Source organism: Rhinoraja longicauda, chromosome 8 (genome assembly GCF_053455715.1).
Source record: "Rhinoraja longicauda isolate Sanriku21f chromosome 8, sRhiLon1.1, whole genome shotgun sequence".
In the NCBI taxonomy this organism is placed as follows: Eukaryota; Metazoa; Chordata; class Chondrichthyes; order Rajiformes; family Arhynchobatidae; genus Rhinoraja; species Rhinoraja longicauda.
The window spans coordinates 42,813,163-42,833,915 of record NC_135960.1 but is presented as its reverse complement, the minus strand read 5'-3'; the positions used below and the strand labels follow the sequence as shown (position 1 = coordinate 42,833,915).

The 20,753-nt window shown below is 45.4% G+C and overlaps 1 protein-coding gene across 9 annotated transcripts in view; it reads right to left on the bottom strand.

Annotated features, from left to right (window-relative positions):
* The window catches only part of pcnt (pericentrin), a 194,484-nt gene that overhangs the window by 16,661 nt on the left and 157,070 nt on the right, over positions 1 to 20,753 (bottom strand). For all 9 annotated transcript variants that reach the window (XM_078403749.1, XM_078403752.1, XM_078403754.1 and 6 more), the window contains 6 exons: positions 20,368 to 20,538; positions 11,627 to 11,822; positions 9,536 to 9,758; positions 7,773 to 7,923; positions 4,480 to 5,187; positions 594 to 868 (listed from right to left, as the gene is read on the bottom strand). In XM_078403749.1, the coding sequence (XP_078259875.1) occupies positions 594 to 868; positions 4,480 to 5,187; positions 7,773 to 7,923; positions 9,536 to 9,758; positions 11,627 to 11,822; positions 20,368 to 20,538 (1,724 nt within the window). The remainder of the gene's footprint in view (positions 1 to 593; positions 869 to 4,479; positions 5,188 to 7,772; positions 7,924 to 9,535; positions 9,759 to 11,626; positions 11,823 to 20,367; positions 20,539 to 20,753) is intronic.

Below are 20,753 nucleotides of genomic sequence, written 5' to 3'. Positions count from 1 at the left end.
GAAGGGCCGAATGGCCTCCTCCTGCACCTATTGTCTATTGGCCTCTGCATTCTCAGCAGTGGTTTATAAAATATCCACAAAATTACCTTTTTCTGATTTGATATGCTAACACAAATTGTGTGTTTTGGACAGTACAGAATATTTCCACAACTGGCAGGTATAGAGAAGACATTTATGCATCACCTTGCAGAGAACTATTCTATCCATCAGATTTCTTGGGGGAAAAAACAGGTGATTGGTTGAGTGATGCAATTGAGTTGTCTTAAACATTAAAAACATAACTATCATTCAGTGTCTCACATATAATTTTGGTGACTTGGTTTCAAAGCAGCATGACATTCTGGACTAAAAATAAGTTTTCAATTTGCATTGTTTATACTGTGATAAGCTCGTATGAAATACAAAGAATCTTCAGTGATTTAGTGATCTTATGCATATTTTAAAACATGCATATCTTATTTTTTTGCCAAACAGAATATTGATTCAGCAGGTAAAAGGATTTGCACTTTGTATGTAATTTTATCTGCACAATTCTTGACAAAATGTATTTTGTCCTCACACGGACACTTCCTCGTTCACATGCACACACATACCTTTGCTCTTTTCTGTGAAGCAATTCTTTCAGTCGGACAGTCAACTGTAGGAACTGCCATCTTATGCTCTCTAGGCGCTGTTGCATATTTAGTGTACTGCCTTCTACATTGCAGCTCGCAGTATTTAAACTATATTTCGCTGGGCTACTTTCAGGTTCTCCTCGCTGCCGCTTGCGAGACACAAGTTTGCACTCCTGTTCCTCCAAGTCTGCAAGCATTTGTTGCAATTCTCGAACTCGTTGTTGATCTCGTTGGTGTTGTAACTCCAGTTCATGCTGTTTAGGAATCAGTTAATTAAAAACAGAGTGAATTAATGTAAGAGCAGGTTAGCATTATGTTAGTTAAGTAGACATTAATTGTGAACCATGGTTGCTTATTGACTACAGGTTTAGAAATGCTTATGGTTTCAGTTTCTATTCCAGACATTCCCCATTATCTAGACTGAGTTAGAGTTCTCTATCCAGTTTGATGCTGCCAACAGGTGCATCCTGATATCTCATGAATTTAAATATTTTAGCAATAATATATTTGTTGTTACTGAATATTCATACAATGCACAATAAATGATCATAACTTTAGAGGTGCAGAGGAAGCGTTAAACAGATTTTAGTTTAGTTTAGAGATACAAAGTGGAAACAGACCCTTTGGCCCATCAAGTCCACGCCAACCAGCGATCACCCATACACTAGTTCTATCCCACACGCGCGGTCACAGGGAGAATGTACAAACTCTGTACAGACTGCAGCCATATTTAGGATCAAACCTGGTTCTCTGGCGCTGTAAGGCAGCAACTATACCACTGCACCACATGAATATTTTGTATTGTTTTTAGCAAGTAAGAGGATGCTGACAAATATCGATAGAATGGAATATAGTGTAGGTAATGGACAGGCTGAATATTAATAGACAAGGAATTAGAAAAGGAGGATTTGCTTAGGGCGAATAAATTGCCTGGTTTGCATCCCAGATTGCTTAGAGAAAATAAATGGTCACAACGCGATGGCTTGCCACAATCCTACAATCTTCCACAGAAAAGCAGATGACAGAAGTCTGAAAGATGACAAATGTGACACTCCTGTTCAAGAGGGGGTATACGGACACTGTAAGTAACTACAAACCAGTCAGTTTAAGTTCTAAAACCAATTATCAGAGAAAAACTAAACAAGCATTTCCTTGTGTTAAGTATGGACACTCTAAGTAACTGCAGACCCGTCAATTTAATTTCTAAAACCAATTATCAAAGAAAATGTAGACAAACATTTCCTTGTGTTAAGGAAGGCCAACATGGATTTGTTAAAGGTGGATCATTTTTGGCGTGGCGTCCTCTACATCTTTGAGATCAAAACGCAAATGCTTCACCAAACGCTTCCCTTCTGTCCACTAGAGCTAGGCGGAACTGTTTGCATTATAATTCATCCCTCCATTCCTATTCCAACCTGTCTATCCTTGGCTTCCATCACTGCCAGAGGGAGGGCACGAACAAACTGGAAGAAGTGCACCTCACATGCGGCTTGGGTAGCCGACAACTCTACAGAATTCTTAAATTTCAGATAACCCTAGTTCTTCTCATCTACCCCACTTTCCCTACTCTTGCACATCTTTTTTTGCATTGCCCCATCCTCGTCACCCAGTTCCTTTTTCCTCCCCCACCCATTCATCACCACTCCTCCCTGCGGTGAAAGTTGTCAATATGAATTTTCCGAGTGTTTTTCCATGTAAAATATTGATTACAATTGAGGTTTGTGGAATAGGAGAGCCAGCACCAACCAGGAAATTGGCTTGATAGGAAAAGGCGAATAGTTGTTTGCCTGACCAGAGGGTCTGAGACCAATGATTATGCCTTAGATATACAAGTAGAGTAAAATTGTATAAATGCAAGGATGACGCAATTTAACATAAATGATCAGAAGAGACAACACAGGCTTTGCAGCTCAGTTTCAAAGAATCCAGAGGCAGCGGAACCTAAGATAAACACACAAGTGCAGGAGTGACTCAGCAGGTTAGGCAGCGTTACTGGAGATAAAAGATGGTTGACGTTTTGGGTCGGGACACCTTCTTCAGACTGCCCTAACTAGATTTTGAAGAAGGGTCCTGAGCCTAAACGTCACCCATCCTGTTTCTCCAGAAATGTTGCCTGACCTGCTGAGTTATTCCAGAACTTTGTCTCTCTTTCGTATAAACCTGCATCTGCAGTTTCTTGTTTCTACATTTCGGCAGAGGAACCTAGGTATCCACGTGCAGTGGGATTGGACTGATTGGATTGCGCTGAAGAATCCCGACATGCATTCAATAGGTTGATGGCTTCCTCCAATGCTGCAATGATATGTGATCTCTCATCTCACGAACCAGGGTTCAAGTCCTACATTGCAGGCCCTTACGAAATGGGTTGGGAATTTCAAGATAACAACTCTCTAAATGCTGTATCATTCAGGGATATTAAAGAACATAGGGAATGGAACATTGATAAAAATGAGTCATACTTTGGAGCTTGGGGCTGAGGCACTTCTTTAAGGATTACATGAGGGAGGTTTACTCTGCAGATAGACACAGAATCTGGAGTAACTCAGCAGGTCAGGCAGCATCTCTGGAGAAAACGTATAGGTGAGATTTCGGGTGGAGACCCTTGCTCAGACTTTATTTGATCTGTTATATCAGGCCTGTTGGGGGAGTCCAGAACCAGGGGCCACAGTTTAAGAAGAAGGGGTAGGCCATTTAGAACGGAGATGAGGAAAAACTTTTTCAGTCAGAGAGTTGTGAATCTGTGGAATTCTCTGTCTCAGAAGGCAGTGGAGGCCAATTCTCTAAATGCATTCAAGAGAGAGCTAGATAGAGCTCTTAAGGATAGCAGTCAGGGGGTATGGGGAGAAGGCAGGAACGGGGTACTGATTGAGAATGATCAGCCATGATCACATTGAATGGTGGTGCTGGCTCGAAGGGCCGAATGGCCTACTCCTGCACCTATTGTCTATTGTCTATTGCCTGTGAATGGAAATACATGAGACTGCAGATATTATAATCTGGACCAGTAAACAATCTGCTGGAGAAACCCAGCTGGTCAGGCAACTTCTACGGAGACAGATGGTCAGACTCCACAGATGCTGCTTGACCTGCTGAGTTCACCAAGCAGTTATTTTCTGTTTAGGTCGGTAAGTGGTTGACACTGCTAGTAGATATGACTTAAATGGAAACACCTCCAATTCCAAGCATGGGCGTCTTCATGTTGGAAAAACAATTCAGTTCTTTAATTTACCCACAATCACCATACCCTTCCATTTAGCTTGAAATACATTGCCTGTCTTAGTCTACAGAAACGATCAGCAAGTATTATCCGTAAAATATCCCTGACTATGTTGGAGCAAAGTAAGATGTGCACGAAAGCATTCTAACTCCACCTAAGCTGGAAAATAAGTGGTCTTCATTCTGTTGGAGCTTCTGTTGAACTTTGGACCTGTTCTATTCACCATCACCATTACTTCTGATTCCATCTCCACACTTCCTACATTTCATCATGTCACCCTTGTTCCTGCCATTTATTGCAACTAGACAGGTTGCAATTAGACAGATACATGGATAAAACAGGTTTGGAGGGAAATGGACGAAATGCAGGCAGGTGGAACTAGTGTAGCTGGGACATGTTGGCCGGTGTGGGCAAGTTGGGCCAAAGGGCCTGTTTCCACACTGTATCACTCTATGACTTGCCAATTCCAGTGCTCTCCTGACTGTTTGTCTGTTTGCTTGATTTGAAAGTAGCAGTAGTTTTTGCATATTGCAAATTACAATTGACTTTCTTTTAAATAAAATCGTAGCTGGAAATACTTCCTTTCTAATTTGAAGAATTTAAAATTAAATTTTAGTATGTGTGCACTGTGATTGAGCGAATGCTTACCAATTGTTCTTTCAACATTGCTTGTTCTTGCTCATGGTCAGCTAACTCTTGCTTTTCCTGCCTCCTCTCACGCTCTCTTCGATCATCCTTATTTCGCTCTTTCTCTTTGGCTGCTAGAATATTAGCCTGAAGCCTCTCACGCTCATTCTGCAGCCGGAGGTTGTGCTGCCTTTCTGACTCTAACAAACGACTAAGTTCCTGCACTTGAGTCTGGTCAGACTCGAGGATGGACCTCAATTTGGAGCTGATGTCCCGTTCTTTTTGATTTTCTTGTCGAGATAGTTGGATTTCTTCTTCGAGGTTTCGCTTTGCTGAAATAGCTTGCTGTTGTGTTTTTTCAATCATTGTTGCTAGTTCAACAGTCCTTTTCCTTTCTTCCTCAAGCTGACTCTGCAGTTCTTTTATAAAGACACGTTCCTGGCTAGCAGTTTCATCACGACGAGAATTTACAAGCTGATATAGCTGTTCTGACCGGGAGCGTTCACGATCCAAGGACTCGCTCAATTCTGTCACATGACTTCTTTCCATTTTCAGTAGTTCTTGAGTCTCTGTCAGCTTCCTATGCTCCTGCAATTGCAATGATTCATTGTTCAATAACTTGGCTTCAATTTCTTTGCGGCAGTTGTTATTCGCCATCTTTTCTTCCTCCAAGGAAACAGACAATTGGTGGTTGTGTGAATGTTGCTCCTCCAGGGCCTTCTGCAGTTTCTGAGATATAGATGCAATGTAGTGTAAAAATAAAACCATTTCTTTAGTTACCAAGCATTAAAGTGTAAATAGATGATATTTACAGCTATCAGAAATCTCTATTACAGTTCCCGTTTACCTTCTTTATAAAGGAGACTGCCTCAGGTTCTATGATTTCTCCACATAATCAAAGCTTCATATTGCTGGGACCATCGACTAACATTCCTCCTAAACTGAAGTATTCAGAATTTGAATCATTCAACCTGGGATCCGACCAGTGATTTGCAAAGGTCTGATAAATGTCTTAGCTTTGTACTCTGTATCTCTTTTAAAAAAGGTATCACAAATTATCACATGTTTTTTTCTGAAATAGTCATCTCATCTTGCTTTTATGTGTAGGAGAGAACTGCAGATGCTGGTTTAAATCGATGGTAGACACAAACTGCTGGAGTAACTCAGCGGGACAGGCAGCATCTCTGGAGAGATAGAATGGACAGAAAACATCTCTGGAGAGAGAGAGAGAGAGAGAGAATTCTGTCCCGCTGAATTACTCCAGAACTTTGTGTCTACCTTTTATCTTCCTTTTAGTTTAGTTTATGGATACAACACAAAAGCAGGCCCTTTGGCCCACTGAGTCCGCGCTGACCAGTGTACACTAGCATTATCCTACACACGAGGGACAATTTACAAACTTTACCGAAGCCAATTAACCTACGAACCTGCAAATTTTTGGATTGTGGGAGGAAACCGGATCACCCAGGAAAAACCCATGTGGTCACGGCGAGAACGTATAAACTCCGTACAGATAGCACTTGTAGACAGGATCGAACCTAGGTCTCTGATGCTGTAAGACAGTAAATCTACCGCCGCGCCACTTGAAGAAACAATTAGACAGGTACATGGATAGGATCGGTTTAGAGAGATATGAGCCAAACACAGGCAGGTGGGATTAGTGTAGATGGGACATGTTGGTCGGTGTGGGCAAGTTGGACAGGGGGACCTGTTTCCACGCTGTATGACTATGACAATGGGAGGATGGTCTGTTGCCTCCCTGGTGTTAGGGTTCAAGACATCACAGACCGGCTTCAGAACATCCTAGTGAGGGAAGATGTTCAACCGGAAGTAGTTGTGCACGTGGGCATGAACGACGTCGGGAGGAAGAGGAAGGAGATACTGCTACGTGAGTTTAGAGAGTTAGGAAGAAGTCTGAGAAGTAGGTCGAAGGTGATTGTCTCTGGACTGCTACCTGTACCTCGTGCTGGTGAGGGCAGGAATAGAGAGATCGGGGATATGAATGTATGGCTGAGGGGCTGGTGCAGGGAGCAGGGATTTAGATTTCTAGACCACTGGGATCTCTTCTGGGGTAGGGTTGACCTGTACAAAAGGGACGGGTTACACCTTAATCGTAGGGGGACCAACATTCTGGCAGGCAGGTTTGCTAGTGCTCCAAGTGTGGTTTTAAACTAAGTAGTGGGGAGGGGGGGGAATGGTTGACAAATTGGGAATATGAAGATGGAGTTAAAGGGGAAGCAAATACAGGAGAAATTGCAAAGGACTCCCGAATAAATGGGAAGGGAAGTTCTAGAAGGGATAAGAGAGTAATCCAATTGTGACCGTGAGAGGGGAGGTGAGGGGAGGTGAATACCGAAGTCAAAGTGTTGTATTTAAATGCGTGCGGTATAAAAAATAAAGTGGATGAGCTTGAGTCTCTGAAAGAAAGCATGCAGGTACAGCAGGCAGTGAAGAAAGCCAATGGAATGTTGGCCTTCATAACAAGAGGAGTTGAGTATAGGAGCAAAGAGGTCCTTCTGCAGTTGTACAGGGCCCTAGTGAGACCGCACCTGGAGTACTGTGTGCAGTTTTGGTCTCCAAATTTGAGGAAGGATATTCTTGCTATTGAGGGCGTACAGCGTAGGTTTACTAGGTTAATTCCCGGAATGGCGGGACTGTCATATGTTGAAAGACTGGAGCGACTAGGCTTGTATATACCGGAATTTAGAAGGATGAGAGGGGATCTTATCAAAACGTATAACATTATTAAAGGGTTGGACACGTTAGAGGCAGGAAACATGTTCCCAATGTTGGGGAAGTCCAGAACCAGGGGCCACAGTTTAAAAATAAGGGGTAGGCCATTTAGAACGGAGATGAGGAAAATCTTTTTCAGTCAGAGAGTTGTGAATCTGTGGAATTCTCTGCCTCAGAAGGCAGTGGAGGCCAATTCTCTGAATGCATTCAAGAGAGAGCTAAATAGAGCTCTTAAGGATAGCGGAGTCAGGGGGTATGGGGAGAAGGCAGGAACGGGGTACTGATTGAGAATGATCAGCCATGATCACATTGATTGGCGGTGCTGGCTTGAAGGGCCAAATGGCCTACTCCTGCACCTATTGTCTATTGCCTCCATTCACTGGCGGTCTGTTGGTACAGACTGCCAATTCTAACTTAGCCATTCAGGTCTTAAATCTTTTCATTAATTTCATATTTAAGCATTGAAAATGAATTACAGGATAATGGACACTGATATCAATAGTGCAAATAGGATTTACAGCTATGATGAGGTAAATCGTACCCCGATGAGCCTCTGCATTGCCACTTTACTATCTTTTTACCTGATGAGTTAGCCATTCGTGTTCTTTATGCTCTTTATGATGAAGCTGCTCCTTCTCCCTCATGTTCTGTAATTGCTGTACTTTTTGCCGTTCCTGATCAAACACCTTTGCGGCAGTTAACAATTCATTTTCTTTAGCATTCAATTCTCCCCTAAAACAGATGGAAAGACACATACATGAGTTGGTGTGAGGTGCACATAGATAGAAGATGCCAGTGGCATGGAACAAGCAATAAATTAAAACAACATTGGCAGACAACAAGAGTGAGTGGATGCAGGACAAATTCATCCAATGAGAAAAGTATTGTCGGCAGTGCAACATGGCATCTCAGGAGAGGCATGTGAGCAGTGCAAGAATGAAATCACCACATTTGGTGATGGAAAAATCACAACAGCATCTTAATCTTGAACTATGAAGACTGAGGGCTACAATTTCTTGGTAGAGCACTGTGACTACTCAGGCATTCTCTCAGATCTTGGGTGGTGGTGGGGGGCATCTGCAGTATGATGGGGAAAATTATCTACAATTCTCATTCAGCCAACTGAGACGCAAATGCAAAATATCAAGTGTGTTTATCTTACTGTTAAATAATTCAAGGCAAAATACTATGATGTCTATGTTTTTTTCCAGAGCCTGTGTTAAATTATTTCAGATAGATATTAACAGAAAAGCAGAAGATGGACTTCAATCTGGTGAAGCTTCAGGACAATAAACAAATCAAAGGTATTCCCAATAAACTGTACGATAAGACAGTGCAGAGAAACAGAATGCATATCTACATTCTCTGAAGGTTGTTGGACTTACTGACAAGGAGGAATACAAACAGCATGGTTCACTGGACAAGATACAGAATTTAAGAGCAGGGAAATGTATAAAGTACGGCCAGGTGACAGATAAGAGCACCACTTAAATTCAAATAACCACATTTAGGGCGGCATAGTGACGCAGTAGTATAGTTGCAGCTTTACAGCGCTGGAGAACCGGGTTCGATCCTGACTCCGGGAGCTGATTAAATGGCGTTTGCATGTTCTTCCTGTGACTGCGTGGGCTTTCTATGAGTGCTCCAGTTTCCACCCACATTCCAAAGACACGCAGGTTTGTAGGTTAATTGGCTTCTGCAAATTGTTCCTTGGGTGTAGGGTAGAACTAGTAGAGGGGTAATTGATGATCAGTGTGGACTTGGTGGGCCAAAGACCTGTTTCCATGCTGTATCACTAAACTAAGCACATTGTAGAAGGGATGGAATAGCACCAGTATAGATAAGGTCATAAGTGATAGGAGCAGAATTAGGCCATTCGGCCCATCAAATCTACTCCACCATTCAATCATGGCTGATCTATCTCTCCCTCCTAACCCCATTCTCCTGTTTTCTCCCCACAACCCCTGACACCCGTGTAGGATGGAACTTAACAGGATAGGAAAAAAGCTACAAAGAATTATGAGTGTAAGTGTTTTTGTTGGAAGAGGGGAGATTTAATTAAAGCATTAACATTTTGATGAATTTAGACAACAAGGCTAACAAGGTATCAGTAATTCAGTAAACTATTCACTATTTCTGGACTAGAAACGGTGTAATCATTTGTGGATACAAGTTTAAATCCCACAAAGGCATTTGAAAAATCTAATTGAAAATATATTTAGAATTAAAAAACAGCTCAATGTCTTTAATGATGAACCTGGTTATTACTCCAGGTTGGGACTATTAAATGGGATAAACATGTCTCTCTCTCTTCTATAGACAGACAGTGACAAAGATGACAAACCTGAGTTTCTGGAGGTTTTGTTGCAGTTCATGTCGAGTCTGTAACGCAGCTTCCAGTTCAACTGTGACTTCAGACAGATCCGACTTCAGGTCAGACACTGTAGTTTGCTCAGTTTGCATGTGTTGGCGGAGTTCAGCTGATCTGTCCTGCTCTGTCCTTAGGGAATTCTGCAAATCATTTGCTATGATCTGTTCTTGCTGAAGTTTGTATTCCAGCAACTCTACTACAGTGAACAGAACAAGTATACTCAGAAAATAGTTTTCCATATGAAGTTTGTGCATAACTTAGAGATCTTTATACTAAATCTAACTATCACTTTTGTACCACATTTGCAATTGCGTTTTCTTCACAAACAAGAGGGGATTTTCCACAATTTTCTCGAAATCCTGTTCGTGGACCATCAAGTCCTTGAATTTGCTGGTCATTAATTGTGAGAAATTGGGTTGTCAGGATCCATCCTACAGCTGCAAATTATTACCCCAAATTGACAGAAAATATATCTGTCAAACCATGTTCTATTATGTCAGAGCCATGCATTGAAAATGCAGCATCAAAGCTATCATAACCTAACCTAAAGTCTGTTGTACTTTGAATTGTCAAAGCAAACTAATGTATGTTCAGATTTTTCAAATTTGCATTCAAATTTTGAAACTGCAAAAAGATTTGGACCTGTGGTCCTTAGTTAACACGGGAACAAATCCATACCTCAATACCTGGCCTGTATTGTTCACGCAATAGACAATCACGGTAGTTATTTGACGTTGAGGAGACATAAAGAGAACCCAGCTAAAACACAGCAGAAGATAGACACTAAAAGCTGGAATACCTCAGCAGGACTGGCAGCATCTCTGGAGAGAAGGAATGACATTTCGGGTCGAGACCATCCTTGAAGAAGGGTCTCGACCCGAAACGTCACCCATTCCTTCTCTCCATAGATGCTGCCAATCCCGCTGAGTTACTCCAGTTTTTTGTGTCTATCTTTGGTTTAAACCAACATCTGCAGTTCCTTCCTAAAACACAGCAGATCTTGGCTTTGGAAAAAACCCAGCAATAATAGCAGCAGCACGAGGATAAATTGGAGGGCCGTGCCTCACAAGCAACGGATGATGCTTCACTCACAACACAGCAGCTGAAGTGAAGCCTTGTCAACACGTTCACACATTAAGAATGAAACTCTAGTCACATGACATTGTCACATGTTTTAAAATAGTTAAAGCTTCCTTTCACAGGAATAAATTTCTGCAGCCTCAATTTAAGAAATGAATGTGGGCCACAGCATAAATATCCTCTATTTTCACAAACAGATAACTAAGATGCGCATCTACACAAAAAATGTGAAATACCTAGTGTTATTATGTTGTTGCACTTTATTCTGCATTTAACCTGCTATATCTGACAATGACAATGTTCTGTTACTATCTAATTACATATCTCATCATGACAATATTCGCCAAAAAATTGAAATGTACAATTCAATAGGCAAGGGAAAAAAACAATGCACCTGTCTGATAAAATGGCACTTAACCCAGTAATTTTCACTTGTCCTGCAGAAAGTAAGGATTAAATATATTTAATAATAATAATAATACATGATTTTGACTAGTCTTGCAGAAAGTAATATATTTAATCCTTACTTTGTGCAAGACAAGCAAAAATTAAAATCAAAATTGCCAGTGTTAAATTATCAGTGACCAATTATGGAAAGTAGGGAGAAAGTAAAAGATAGTTGATGCATGTGGTTTTAGCTACCCAGTTTAAGAAGAACAAGGAAATAAAAGCAGAACTGGGCCAGTACATTTCTATTTTCTCTATCTGTCTCAGAGGGCAGTGGAAGCCAATTCCCTGGATGCTTTCAAGAGAGAGTTGGATAGAGCTCTTAATGATAGCAGTCAGGGGATACTGATTGTGGATGATCAGCCATGATCACGGTGAATGGCGGTGCTGGCTTGAAGGGCCGAATGGCCTACTCCTGCACCTATTGTCTATTTTCCATACACTCTGAAGAGCTAATCAATACGATTCTTTACTCGACTACTGGCCATAAAAGATGGAGTAACTTTAGTTTCTCGAATGTCAAACCACATGTAATACCTTGCCTGCGAAGTGGCCTCTCCTGCTTCTTGGCCTGCTCCTCTGCACTGGTGAGTGTATCCTGCAGCTGCTGTAGTTTCTCCTGGTGCCGAAGGTGTGCAACGCGGAGCTGTGAACGGAGGTCCTGCACCTCTGACAACAAGCTGCTTCTGTCCACGGATAAAAGGTCTTCCAGGACAGATTGTTGCTGCTTTTCCTAAACATTGAGCGTTAAAGGACACAAAGATAGATACGAGTTAATTACATTCCTTGAATGCGACCGATCCTTTGCATACTCATGAAGAAAATAGCTCACAGCTATCATGTTCCTATGGTTGGCATGACATGCAAGATTTTTGTAAGATTGCACATCCGTGGAAAATGTCCATCATCATCGAAACTCAACATCGATGCATCCTTCTCAATATGCCTTCCCAAAACAAAGTATATACACCGATCAGCCAAAACATTATGACCACCTGCCTAATATGCTGTTGGTCCTCTGTGTGCCACCAAAACAGTGCCGACCCGTCGAGGCATGGACTCTATAAGACCCATAAAGGTGTCCTGTGCTATCTGGCACCAAACATTAGCAGCAGATCATTCAAGTCCTATAAGGTGCGAGATGGAGCCGCCATGGATTGGACTTGTCGATCCAGCACATCCCACAGATGCTCAATCGGATTGAGATCTGCAGAATTTGGAGGCCAGGGCAACACCGTGAACACTTCATCATGTTCCTCAAACCCTTCCCGAACAATGTGTGCAGTGTGGCAGGGCGCATTATCCTGCTGAAAGAGGCCATTGCCATTAGGGAATACCATTGCCATGAAGGGGTGTACCTGGTCTGCAACGATGTTAGGTAGGTGACACGTGTCAAATTGACATCCACATGAATGGCCAGACCCAGGGTTTCCCAGAACATTGCCCAGAGCATCACACTCCCACAGTCGGTTTGGACCAGACAGGATAGCCTTCGTTGCCCTCGCGCATCGATGAGCCTTGGGAGCACAACACCCTGTCGCCGGTTTGTGGTTTGTCCCTCCTTGGACCACTGTCGGTAGGTACTCATCACTGCTGACCGGGAACACCCCACAAGCCGTACCATTTCAGAGATGCTCTGACCCAGTCGTCTGGCCATAACAATATGGCCCTTGTCAAAGTCACTCAGGTCTTTACTCCTGCCCATTTCTCCTGCATCCAACACATCAACTTCAAGAACTGACTGTTCACTTGCTGCCTAATATATCCCACTGCTTGACAGGTGCCATTGTGACAAGATAACCAATGTTAGTCACTTCACCTGTCAGTGGTCATAATGTTTTGGCTGATCGGTGTATACTACTGCCAGTGTATGTATCAGCTCATGCATTACGAAATATTGTGTTCTGTTTTGGTCACTCTGCTATAAGGAGGATAAGCTGAAAAGAGTGCAGAAAATTTACAAGGATGTTGCCAGGATCTGAGGCCCTGAGCTAGAGCGAGAGGTTGGGCAGACTAAGACTTTATTCCCTGGAGCGCAAGAGGCTGAAGGGTGATCTTACAGAGGTGTATAAGATCATAAGGGGAATAGATAGGGTGAATCCACTGGGTCTTTTACCCGGAGTAGGCGAATCAAGAACTGCTGCATGACATTCTCAAGGGGGAGGTTGAGCAGCCAGAAGTTGTGTGCATTTGGCACAAATAACATGGGATGAGGTCCTGCAAAATTAATGTAGGGAGTTTGGCAAAAGGTTAAAAAGCAGGAACACCAGGGTAGTGATCTCCGGATTAAGCCCAGTGCCATGTGCTCGTAAACAATACAATATATCTTTATTGTCATTGTACAGGGGTACAACGAGATTGGGAATGCACCTCCCATATGATGCAATAATTTAATTAGCTAGTCAGTATTAATTTAAACAACCCAACAAAACAAATTGTAACAGTTTTAAAACAGAATAAAGTGCAAGTAGATCTGTGCCAGATCACTGTGCGATGTGACCATCCGGCTCAGCAGGACCGGTTCATAGCAGCTATGGCCCTGGGGATGAAGCAGTTCCTGAGTCTGGAGGTGCGGGCATAGAAGGCCTAGTATCGTCTGCCCGATGGAAGGAGTTCGAACAGACTGTTGCAGGGGTGTGAAGAGTCTTTGTGGATGCTGGTGGCTTTTCTAAGGCATCGTGTGTTGCAGATGCCCTCCAAGGCTGGTAGCTGTGTTCCGATGGTCCCCAGAGCTCTATGGACTACCCGCTGAAGAGCTTTCCTCTCTGCCTCCGTGCAGCTGAGGTACCACACCGGGATGCCATGTGTTAGGATGCTCTCTATGGTGCAGCGGTAGAATGTCGTCAGCAGCTGTTGGGGTAAACCAGACTTCTTCAGTGTTCTTAGGTAGAACAGTCGTTGCTGTGCCTTCTTGACCAGCGCAGCAGTGTTATTGGACCATGTGAGGTCCTCCGAAATGTGAGTGCCCAGAAACTTGAAGCTGGACACTCTCTCCACACTGTCACCATTGATAAAGATCGGGGCGTATTCCCCGTTATGTGACCTACGGAAGTTGATGATCAGCTCCTTGGTCTTGGTGGTATTTAGGGACAGGTTGTTATCAGAGCACCAGTCCGCCAGGTTCTGCACCTCCGCTCTGTAGTTTGTTTCATCACCATTGGTGATAAGCCCGATCACCGTTGTGTCGTCTGCAAACTTGACAATGGTGTTGGTGTCGAATGCAGGAACACAGTCGTGTGTGAAGAGGGAGTAGAGCATGGGGCTCAGAACACAGCCCTGTGGTGTGCCGGTACTCAGGGTGATAGTGGAGGACAGATGCGGGCCCATTCTCACTGCCTGCGGTCGCTTCAGCAGGAAGTCCAGGATCCAGTCGCATAATGACGAGCTGAGGCCTAGCTGGTGGAGTTTGGTGATGAGCTTGGTGGGGATGACCGTGTTGAAGGCAGAGCTATAGTCAATGAATAGCATCCTCACGTACGTGCCCTGTCTCTCCAGGTGAGTCAGGACCAGCCTTTCAAAGCACTTCATGACTATCGGAGTTAAGGCAACCGGACGGTAGTCGTTCAGGTTGGTGATCCTTGCTTTTTTTTCCGGCACCGGCACTATGATAGCCGACTTCAGGCACTTGGGGACCGTAGTCAGAGATAGTGACAGGTTAAAGATCCTGGTGAATACCTCAGCCAACTGTTCAGCACAGTCCTTAAGTACCCTTCCTTGAACTCCATCCGGGCCTGCAGCCTTGCGTGGGTTGACCCTTTGCAGAGCGCGTTGTACTTCCTGTGTGCTCAGTTGCAAGACCAGACCCTCCGCCTTGGCTGGGGTTCTTCCACTCAAGGTGGTGTTGCCAGTTTCGAAGCGGGCAAAAAAGGTGTTTAGCTCGTTGGTTAGTGTCATATCGCTATGGGGGCAGGCAGGGCTGCTCTTGTAGCCAGTGTTGTCCCTGACACCCTGCCACATGCTTCTGGTGTCCGTGGTGTTGAAGTGGTCTTCCACCCGTTGCCTGTGGGTGTCTTTGGCCCTTTTAATACCTCTGTTCAGGTTTGATCTGGCAACACTGTATGCTGAAGTGTCACCAGATTTAAAGGCATTGTTGCGTGCCCCCAGCAGGTTCTGTACCTCCTTATTCATCCAGTGTTCCGGTTTGGGAACATCTTTATTTCCTTGTCCTCCATGACATTCTCCACACAGCAGTTGATGTAGGAGAGCACAGTGGATGTGTATTCCTCCAAGTCTACCTCTGAACCACAGGTCGCCTGCTGTGCAAACAGGTCCCAGTCGGTGCGATCAAAGCAGTCCTGGAGTTGTAGGGTGGCATCCTCGGGCCATATTTTGACCGTCTTTATTGTAGGTTTGGTCTTGCGGATGAGGGGTTTGTATGCGGGCAGTAGAAGCAGTGAGAGGTGATCGGATTGTCCCAGGGGTGGGCAGGGGAGAGCTCTGTAGGTATCCTTTATGTTGGTATACACCTTATCCAGCGTGTTTGAGCCCCTGGTAGGGCACTGCACATGCTGGTGGAATTTGCGGAGCGCGGCTCGAAGGTCGACCTGATTGAAGTCCCCGGCAACAATGAAGGCACCGTCGGGGTGGGCATCCTGCTGCTTGCTGATTGGCGAGTGCAGCTGTGCTAGCGCTAGGTTAGCATTAGCCTGTGGGGGAATGTATGCGGCCATGATGATGACCACAGTAAACTCCTGCGGCAGATAGAACGGCCTACATTTGAGCAGTAGGTACTCCAGGTCTGGGGAACAGTAGCTCTCTATTGCGGAGTGGTTGGTGCACCAGTCATTGTTGATGTAGATACAGAGCCCAACGCCCTTACTCTTACCGGAGTCTTGGCAGTCCCAGTCTACTTTGAGAATATTAAAACCCCCTACTTTGTCAACCCTTTAAGTCTTGCAACTGACTGCAATCTCCTGGCATATTTGTTTTTCTAATACCCATTAATTATTGGTGACCATTGACTATATTACACTCCTGACATGGTTTGATGCTCTTTTTATTTCTCACCTCCACCCATATAGCCTCACTGGAAGAACTATTAGTAATGTCATCTCGGACTACTGCTGTGATACTCTTCATAGTTAATAAAGCAACGCAGCCCCCTTTTTTCCCCCACCTCCATCTCCTCTGTAGCAGCTGTACCCCGCAACATTAAGCTGCTAGTCCTGTCCCTCTCTTATCCAGGTTTCTGTAATAGTTACATTGTCCCAGTCTAAGGTACCTATCCATGCCCTGTGTTCATCCACCTTACCTGTCAGGCCTCTTGCATTAAAAGAAATGCAATCCAATCCAGCAGTCCTTCCTCCCTCTCTGCCATGTACCTGCCTATCCTGTCCATTGAAGTTTATTTCATCTCCTTTCATACCAACTCCTAGCCCCTCGCCTGCCTCCGCCTACATTGGATCCCCCCCCCCACCCCCCGTCAATCTAGTTTAAACCTACCCAAGTAGCACTGCCACAATATTTGTTCTCCAGTTCAGATGCAAGCAGTCCCTCTTGTATGGATCACATCTGCCCCAGAAGGGATCCCAATGATCCAAAAATCTGAATCACTGCCCCCTGCATCAACTCCACAGCCAGGGATTCGTCTATCCTATCTTTGGATAATAAGGTGAGAAATAAAAAGAGCATCAAACCATGTCAGGAGTGTACTATAGTCAATGGTCACCAATAATCAATGGGTATTAGAAAAATAAATATGCCAGGAGATTGCAGTCAGTTGCAAGACTTAAATGGTTGTCAAAGTAGGGGATTTTAATATTCTCAAAATAGACTGGGACTACCAAGGTGCCAAGAACTTAGACAGGGTGAAATTTATCAAATGTGTTCAGGAAAGAGTCCTCAGGCAATATGTGGAGAGCCCGACAAGGGACAGGGCAAAGCTTAATTTCCTCTTAGGAACTTGGAAAGGGCAAGTGAATGAAGTGTCCATGGCGGAGCCTTTGGGGACCAGTGACAGCTGTCCTATTAGCTTTAAAATAGTTATGGATAAAGGCGCATTGGGCTAACAAGTTAAAATTCTTAATTGGGGCAAAGCCAACATTGATGGTATTAGACAGGAACTCGTTCAAGTTGATTGGAGTAGGTTGTTTGCAGGCAAAGGAATGTGTGGAAAGTGGCATGCATTTAAAAGTGTGATGACAAGAGTTCATGGCATGCATGTTCCGGTTAGGGGGAAGGGCAACGCAGGTGTGAATAAGGAAATTAATTGACAGGAGAAATTGAGGCTCTGCTCTGGAAAAAGGCGGCATGGGATGGGTATAGGCGGCTGGGATCAAGTATATCCCTGGAGGAGTTTGGGGAAGGAAGGAGCATACTTAAGAAGGAAATCTGGAGGGCAAAAAGGGGGCAGGAGATGACTCTGGCAGATGATATTCAGTAAAATCCTGTCAGATTTTACATACATTAAGTGAAAGAGGCTAACTAGAAAGAAAATACGGCTCCTCAGAAACCAAAGCTGTCATCCCTGTGTCGAGCCGCACAGATGGCAAGGTCCTCAATGAGTATTTCTCCTCTGTTTTAACCATAGAGAAAGACATGAAGACTGGGGAACTTGGGACAGCAAATGGAGATGTCTCGAGGACTGTCCGTATAACGGTCAAGGAGGTGTTGGATGTCCTAAGGTGTATGAAGGTAGATAATCTCCTGGGCCTGATCAGATATATCCAGGAACACTGTGGGAAGAAAATCATCATTCGACACAAATGAGGTGCCGGAAGACTGGAGGCCCATTGACTTGTAGATTGCTACCTATCAAAAGTTATTAAATGGTTCTATGCTATCTGATTGATCCTCACCTCACTGTATTCTGCATCATCCAGGTCGTTGTAATAGGTTGGAAGGGCTTCATTACTATAGGAAACTTTGACTTTTGAACCTTTCCATTGTTGTTCTACCCACTCTTCCACAATGTCCTGTTTATGATTTTTCATTGTACTCATCTCTCATTTTTCCTACTGTACCCTAGTTTCCTTTACGATTTATGATCAGGAGGATGCAATGAAGCCCACACATTCTGTGACATCATAATGACAAAGTGACAGGATAGGACTGCTTCAACTTTCCTACCTCAACTGGGCTTCATTTTTGAAAGTGACTTGGAAAGATTAACCTTGGAAAGATTCATTGAATCGGTCGCTACTTTTTAAGTATCTTAATTATCAGCCATTATTATAGTTAATTGAAGAAGAAACCATGTCCAAAGAAGTGAGAGAATTTCTTTGAATAGAAATTCACAATTTTCAATGAATCTATGACTAAAGAAGCAGAAAACCTGGAAGAAAAAAACACTTATGTTTCCAAGCCTCTTTCATGTTAAAATTAAAGTAGTTCATTAATAGTTCCAGATATATTTCTGTGCTGAATTACCCCCCAACCCTCAACCAGGTTCCTAATTATTATTGCTAATACGACCTGTGTTAGCAGTGGATTTGTAGAGGACTGCCTCAATTTACAGCTATGAACAGCAGTCTCAATCGGTTTACTTTACAGGTGTCCAACTAGTCTTGGACGGTGGCAGCCAATCATTCTTTAACGCAGATTATATACAAGGAACAGAAAAATTATAGTTCAACAGCCATCTCCTGACTTCATTACGGTGAATTCCATATAAAGCAGGACAGTTAGAATTACTTTAAGTTTCTGCATCACTTCAATTTTCAATCCACTGGCACGAACTGAATATGTGTTAACACTTGACATACGGGGAGAAGCGGGAGACTGGGGGCGCAGGGAAACTGGGACGGGGGGGGCGTGGGGAGAGCACGTGGAGACGTGGGTGTACGGGGAGACACGCCAGGCGCCGGGAGGGGTGCGAGTGCGCGGGAAGATGGGGAGGGGAACAGGGAGACGGGGGGGGGGGGGGGGTGGAGGAACAGGGAGACGGGTTGGGGGGGAGGAACAGGGAGACGGGGGAGGGGGGGGAGGAACAGGGAGACGGGGGGGGGGGAAGAACAGGGAAACGGGGGGGGAGGAACAGGGAGACGGGGGGGGAGGAACAGGGAGAGTGGGGGGGGAGGGGACAGGAAGGGGGGAGGGGACAGGAAGACGGGGGGGAGGGGACAGGAAGACGGGGGGCAACAGGGAGACGGGGGGGACAGGGAGACGGGGGGGACGACAGGGAGGGAACAGGGAGACGGGGGGGGGGGGAACAGGGAGACGGGGGGGGGGACAGGGAGACGGGGGAGGGAACAGGGAGACGGGGGGGGAACAGGGAGACGGGGGGGAACAGGGAGACGGGGGGGGGAACAGGGAGACGGGGGAGGGAACAGGGAGACGGGGGAGGGAACAGGGAGACGGGGGGGGAACAGGGAGACGGGGGGGAACAGGGAGACGGGGGGGACAGGGAGATGGGGGGGACAGGGAGACGGGGGGGAACAGGGAGACGTGGGGGGAACAGGGAGACGTGGGGGGAACAGGGAGACAGGGAGGGAACAGGGAGACCGGGGAGGGAACAGGGAGACGGGGGGGGGGGGGGGGACAGGGAGGAACAGGGAGACGGGGGAACAGGGAGATGGGGGGGAACAGGGAGACGGGAGGGGGAGCAGGGAGACGGGGGGACGACAGGGAAGGGGGGAACAGGGAGACGGTGGGGGGGAACAGGGAGAAGGGGACAGGGAGACGGGGGGACAGGGAGACGGGGGGACAGGGAGACGGGGGGGGCAGGGAGACGGGGGAACACTGAGAGGGGGGGAACGCGGAGACGGGGGGGGAATAGGGAAACGGGAGGACGACAGGGAAGGGGGGGATCAGGGAGACGTGGGGGGGGGAGACGTGGAGGAACAGTGAGACGTGGGGGGAACAGGGAGACGGGGAGGAACAGGGAGACGGGGAGGAACAGGGAGACGGGGGGGGAACAGTGACATGTGGGGGGAACAGTGAGACGTGAGGGGAACAGGGAGACGGGGGAAGAACAGGGAGATGGGGGAAGAACAGGGAGACGGGGGGAGCAGGGGGGGGAGGAACAGGGAGCCGGGGGGGGGAGGAACAGGGAGCCGGGGGGACACAGGAAGACGGGGGGGAAACAGGGAGACATGGGGGGGAACAGGGAGACGTGGGGGGGGGAACAGGGAGACGTGGGGGAGGGGGAATAGGGATACGTGGTGGGGGGAACAGGGTGAACGGAGCGACCTAGGAAAATTTGAGGGAGGCGGACGGAGTTCTAACATAACTTCTAACACCTGAGGAGACACAGAGGGTTGGGAGCCGGGGGGGGGGTGTGGGAAGATTGGGGGCACAGGTGCGGGGAGCGGAGAGCTCTAACATGACTTCTTAATCACCTGTTCTTTCAGTATGTGCTGAAGCTGTTGAGACAGGGAGCAGTCTTCTCCAGTGGCCGGTTTCTGGACATATGATTCCAATTCAGCCAAAAACGTTTTTTGCTCTTGATTGAGGACAGCTTGCACAGACAGAAGTAACTCCTTTCGCCAATCAATTCTACTTGTAGAATCCTGTCAATGATAAAATGGATGAAAAAAGTAGTCAAGGCTTTTGAAAAGTAGATAATGATTGTAACCAGTTTTGTGGTTCGAATAAAGGTTAAATGTTACAGTAATGATTTAAAAACAGAAAATCATGATTATATCCAACACCTCAGTGGAAAGAAACAATGATCATTTATTTCAGTATGAAGGGCCATAACCTGAAATGTCACCCATTCCTTTTC